The 6,000-nt window shown below is 43.9% G+C and overlaps 1 protein-coding gene across 3 annotated transcripts in view; it reads left to right on the top strand.

Annotated features, from left to right (window-relative positions):
- Window positions 1-495: 495 nt before the first annotated feature.
- Window positions 496-6,000, top strand: part of EMC2 (ER membrane protein complex subunit 2) — a 40,888-nt gene continuing 35,383 nt past the window's right edge. For 2 of the 3 annotated variants that reach the window (XM_055799152.1, XM_055799151.1), the window contains exon 1: window positions 496-629. In XM_055799152.1, coding sequence (XP_055655127.1) covers window positions 590-629 — 40 coding nt within the window. In that variant the 5' untranslated portion in view covers window positions 496-589. Of the gene's footprint in view, window positions 630-1,203; window positions 1,256-6,000 lie in introns of those variants that run through there. The other variant, XM_027777604.2, reaches the window with a different exon arrangement.

Genomic DNA, 6,000 nt, shown 5'->3' with positions numbered 1-6,000 from the left:
CATCCCAGCCTCCAGGAGCCTGGGGACATGAGACACCCTGACAGTCCACACGCTGGGAACAAAGCTGGCGCCTCCTCATGCTCCGCGTATTTGAGCTGTGAAACTTTGCGCCACGTGAACTGGAGGGGGGTTGTGTGTGTGTTTGCATGGATTATAAAAGAGGAGAAACTAATCTGCAGCCCTGAGTGCCACCTCCAGAGCCAGTTTAGGCTCCGCGCATTTTAATTCAGCTAAACCAGGCATCTCCGGGTGCCACGGGAAAGGCGACCACGCGTCTGCCCCGCTCACCGCGCTTTGCGAGCACACAGGCTACACGTGGCCCCAGAGCCGCGGAGCCTTTTCAATTCTCCGTCCCCGCCAGCTCCGGCTCTCCGAGGACCGGCACCCAGCGCGCTCCGTCCCCCTCCCGCCGCCCCGGCCTGCGAGGGGCAGGGGGGCCGGCCGCAGCCCGGGCGGGGCGGTGCTGGCGGGCGGTGCCTCGGGCGGGCCCCGCCGCCCCGGGCCGGCCCCGCCGCGGGACGCCCCCCGCCCGCCCCGCCAATGAGGGCCGCGGCCGTCACGGCGCCGCGTCACGCGGGCGGCCGCCAAGATGGCGAAGGTGTCGGAGATGTACGACGTAACTTGGGAAGGTAACGGCGCGGCCGCCGGCCCACCGACCCCCGGGAGCAGGGAGGGGGCGGCGCCCCCCATCCCCCCCGGCCGGAGCCCCGCTGCGCGCCGGGCCCGAGGGTGGGCGGGCGCCTGTGTCCCGGCCGCCGGTGCCGGGCAGTGGCGGTATCCAGCCGGGGCCGGGGGGCGGCGGTTCTGGCAGCTGCCGGGTCGTGCGGGGGCGGCCGCGCCGGAGGAACGGGCTCGGCGGGCTGTGCTCAGCCGCTCGGTGCCCGGGGACCGCCTGCTTGCGGCGCGCCGCCGCGCGGGGAGCAGAGTGGGCCCTGACGACCGTCCGGGTGCGGGGGTGCGCGGAGGGCGCCTGTGCGGGCCCCGGTGCGGGCCCAGGCGCTTCAGCCGCGGCCTCCGCTTGACGGGGCTGGGGCCCCGTGCCCCAGAGGACGGCGGCGGGGCGCCCTCACAGCCCTGCTCCTCGACACCCCCCGCCGCCCAGCACTAGTACGGCGCTCACGGGAAAACATGGCTCTCGGTTGGGTCAGCAGTTCGTGCCCCAGCTCACCTTCGGAGCGCCTGAAAACTGCCTGATACTTGGCTAAAACCCGATGATAAATGTGTGCGCAGGAACTCCTGGAAGCTCTGAAGCAATGTAAAAGTTTTTGGAAATCCTGCTGTCCAGATGTTCGTAGTGTTCACGTCTGTTTGATCATAATGATTATTTTCGTATAGCAATGTTTTCTGAGGTTTACCAGACGTCTTCAGTGGTTCTCTCGTGAGCAGTACGTGTTTAAATGCGAGTTCATGCAGCACTCGACCCCATTACAGTCTCATTATCAGCAATAAATTAACGCTTCTGCATAATTGTGGCCATAAAGGGGAAACCTTTAGATTGGTGGTCCCATACGTTACAAACATTACACATTAGAGAAGGTAACGCAGAGAGAAGCTGTGTGATCTTTGGTTTTTTTGTTTAGGTACAGCTTATTTGTGAAGAAATAACTAAGGAATAGAATAATTCCCCAAGCGTTAATTATTGAGTTTTGTGGTATGGTGATAAGGGGAGGACATTGCATGTGATGGATTGTAGCAGATGCCAGTAACTTGCCCGTCATAAATAATGCCTGTGCTGTCTCTCCTGCACCATTTTCTGTAGGACTGTGAAGCGAAACAAGGGAATTCGAGATACTGAGTTTTCAGCTCAACTTGCATTAATCTTAGGAAGTATTTTATCTGTTATTGAAGAAAATGGTGCTGTAACTGAGTGATTAATGATGAAGAAGAGGGCTTTTGTGCTATCGTGTCTGGTGGTTGGTTTGTAGGTAATTCTGCTCTGATACTTGGTTGTATCATCATGATGTCATTATACTAATTTAGCATTTTGGGTAAAGCTTGGTTGTGTGTTCCTTTATATCTCTTGTGAGAAGGTATAGCAGTTGTAAAGCTTGGCTTGGGTAGCAAGCAGGCTGGCCACTGTACAGAAGTATGGGGCATTACTGGTGTTATTGTTAGGCTTTCCCAGAATTTGCTGGAAAACAGCTTGTGTAAAGAACTTTTCCAGTTTTTATTTCGCTTGAACTTACATTGTTACAAAACCCAGAGATCTTGAGATTTTTTCCCCCCCCTCCCATTGTTCTTTTGTTGGAAAGAGAAATGAGATTTTTCACAGGATAGGTGGTGTGCACTGTGTATGGGGTCTCTGGACATATAGCATGAAATTGTTTTGGCTGAGAGTATTGCAGAGTTGGTGTCTTTATCCTCTAATGTAAAAGCCAGGTACAGGATGCTCAAGCTCACTATTTTTAGACTTCGCTAATTCATTCTGAGTGTCCTACTTGGAGAAATAACCTCCATATTCATTTTCCAAGAGTTTTGATCAACAATTTGTGGCATTGTGCTTGGTGCACAGTTTTGCATGTGGGTATGTTGAACAAGAAATTCTTGTGGACCAGCTGGGGAGTTTTATCATATCAGATTCTCTGTTGGTATCTTACAGTCTATGTCCATTTGAAAGAATTGGAGTGTATGGAAAGATCTCGATTGATACAGGAGCTGTCTGCTGTAGAAGCATACATTTTAAAAAACCTTATATTTTTTCCTTTATTTTAAGGGATGCGAAGTCAAGTGAAAATGAATGGAGTCCTGCGACAGACCGTGCCGTGACTTTTCTTGGAGAAGAAGGCTTTTTGCTCTCTTCTCCATACGTACTTTTAACAGATCCGTGGTGCAATGAGACTTTTCATGGGTGAGGTGGTCCCAGCAGCATTGTGACCTAGTCCCTACCAAAGACCTTGAACACAGTTACAGGAATTTAATGTAGCTCAGGTTGAGTTTGTCTAAAATGCTTAATTTCTGTGAAAGCAGGTGTATGGTTGGTGTTTTTCTGGAAAATGGCCTTTATATACTTAGTCCTTTCAAAACAAGACAGTTTTTATTTACATATTGCTCAAAGATGGAAGCTGTGATTGGAGGTTAGGAAAAAAGAATAACAAGATGCAAAAGAAATACAGTTGGTGCTTTGCTTTGCTTTTCACTTGGGTTCTTTGTGACAAAGGTGGGAGTTTAACCATGATTAAATTTTATGTTAGGTGAATGGATTGCACAGGCGGTTAGGAAAGACTACAGAAAATAACTGTGTTTTCCACTGTTGGAGCTGTTGTCATTATTTCTCTTTCTTTTCTGTGCTGCTGTGTCTTGAGCTTTGAAGTATATTTTGGAATCAGTGGAGCAGGAAAACCTCTCATTAAACTTCAGGGTCTTAGAGGATCAAACATGACTTTGGGGTGCTGTGGTATTAAAAGAAGTGATTACATGTGGATATGCATCATATATTTTACAGCTTATTTATTTGAGATGAAGATGGTATATTGCTCTTTTTTTTTTTTTTTTTTTGTCACTGTTGCTCATTATCCTGTAGCAAATGGTATTACATTTCCTGCTTCCTTCATATTTACAAGTGGAGTGACAGGGAGCCAAGAATTTCAGGTTTGGCAGGGAAGCTTGATGTGGTAGGTTAGCATGTCAGTTGTAACTGGTGATGTGAAGCCTCTTATAGGAGTCTCTTAAGCTGTATAGAACTTTATAGAGACCACTTGGAAAAATTTAATATGGTTTTAGTGATACATTAAAGGAGACTTTGGCCCATCAGTGGAAATATATATAGAAAAAAAATTACACCTGTATAACTTTATTTTAAGAGCAGGTTTTGGAGCACACAAATTACTTGTGTGTCCAGAATTAGTGTGGTTTGCAAACCAGAAGCAGTCATGATAGTCAGGAACTAATAAAATAATAATTGGCTTCCACAGAAAATTAATCTGACATATTGTCAGAATTGGACAAAATAAACCAGGTTTTCTTTTCTTTACCTTGCACAGAAGCATAGTAGTGTTAACATCTCAAATCCAGCTAAAATGGCTAGTGTTAAGATGGGCTTTCTGGAGATCTTTGAATGCTGTCATGGCAACTCTTGTTTCAGTCAGTAATTTTTCTTCACTGTCTATCAAAACCAAAAAAAGAAAGGAATGGTGTAGTCTCTAAACTAGGTTTCTTTTAATATAAATTGAAAAGAAGTGAAAAGGATGTGTTGGAAGATTTTTAATAGCTCATGGTAACTGTTGCTTAAGTTACTTATGTTTTCTGTATCATTAGATTAGTGTTAATATTTTCTGTATTAAAAATTGTGCTGCTTAAGTAGTGGCATGTTAAAGAGTTTTTGTTAACATGTTCATGTGAGACTTTTTTTCAAGGAATTCTTTGTAATTTTGGAAGGTACCATAAAATGCTTTATAAGACAACTACCTTTGTTTCATCAGATGCGTTAGATATCAAGGACCTGAAAACTACTATCCAACTAAACAATCGCAGTATAAGTAATTATAAGAGGATTACTTCATATCTGGTTGCTCAGGCCAAATTAATTGATGCCTTAACAGACACAAGAATAAAACACAGGTTATTTCCTTTGGCTTGCTGTAGACTGCTTGCGTGTTTTTCGGAAACAGCAAACACTGTGACAAGTGCGTCTGATCCTTTGAACTTGTAATGTTTTGATTTATATGTGCAAAGCTTGCTAATTTAAGAGAAACTACGACTAAAAAAAAATGTATCAGTGGCTTTGGACCAGCCTATATATGTGACAGGAGTAATTGTAATTCAAACTAGACATTTCTTTAACAATTCTTTTTTCTAAAATCCCTGATTGCTACTGCCGAACCTTGTATTATGTGCTTTATGTAGATTTTTCTCCAAGACTTAATTTATTTTTGGCTGACTCTTGATGGCTTTCTTAGTAAAAAATTAATTAAGTTTAATAACATTGTAAAAAGCCTAGTGTGATGTTTGCGGCAGTTTTTAGCATTCTCTTTCCTTTACCTTTTGCTTAAAATTCAGTACTTCTAAAACTAACGAGCCTCTCAATAGAGTCATGTTAATGAGAACATTTTTTTTTTTTAACCTTGTTTTTTGGTCATCAGCTGATATACTATTCTCTGTCCTGCATTTTTTTTCCATTGCTGTAAATGCTGTACTTGGGTGATGAATGGTAGATGTGTGTTCTGTTAAAACATAATTTAGATGTGATTCCATTTGGAATCACACTGGCATGGAGGCATTGATAATTTCCAAGTAAATGAGTGGGTAGAAATCAGACAGCTTATTTATTTTCATGCCTTTAGCTTGTCAGCTTTTGAGAATGTTTGTGTTCTTTCACATTCTTGCTGTCTGACTTTGAATTTCCAGGGACCATCATGTGTCTAGAACCATTTAACTTTACCCATGCATATGAAATGTAACCCTGTGGTGGTTTTGGTTGAATTTCAAAATACAAAACATAGCACAATAACAGTCTTATGAGCTATTCGAGATCACTTCAGGTAGATGGGAGAAAGTTCAGTACTTAGTTTTAAACTGTCAGTTATGTTAACTATGTGTTTTGAAGTGCAGGAAAAACTGACAGTGTTTAGATCTATTGTGGTGTTTGTTTTCCCAGCTGTTGTACAGTTTAAAAACAATATTGCCAACAGTTATCCTGGTACCTTCATATTAATAAAGCCATTATCTAGTAATGAAGAGTATTTTCCTTAAGTTTCCTCAGAATTTTTCTTGTGTATGGAACATCTACGTGTATATAAGTGTATGTATGTATATAAAATCACATTCTTAGCAATTTCCTGGTCCAGAGGATGGATAAAGTCTAGGCTAGGTAGTGCTCTCTAGCTGACTTCATGAGCGTGCTCGCTCTCTTGGAGATCAGATCCATAGTAAATGTACTCTTGAAACAAAAATCCTAATGCTAAGATGTCTTTTCTATCCCACCTAGACAAACAGCGATGATTTTTATATCTTTGGGCACTTCCCTAATGTAGAAAGCCTTCACTTCCATGTCTGCCTTTCTTG

This window comes from Falco peregrinus, chromosome 3, assembly GCF_023634155.1.
Source record: "Falco peregrinus isolate bFalPer1 chromosome 3, bFalPer1.pri, whole genome shotgun sequence".
Classification (NCBI taxonomy): domain Eukaryota; kingdom Metazoa; phylum Chordata; class Aves; order Falconiformes; family Falconidae; genus Falco; species Falco peregrinus.
The sequence above is the reverse complement of the archived record's forward strand: the minus strand, read 5'-3'. Positions and strand labels throughout refer to the sequence as shown.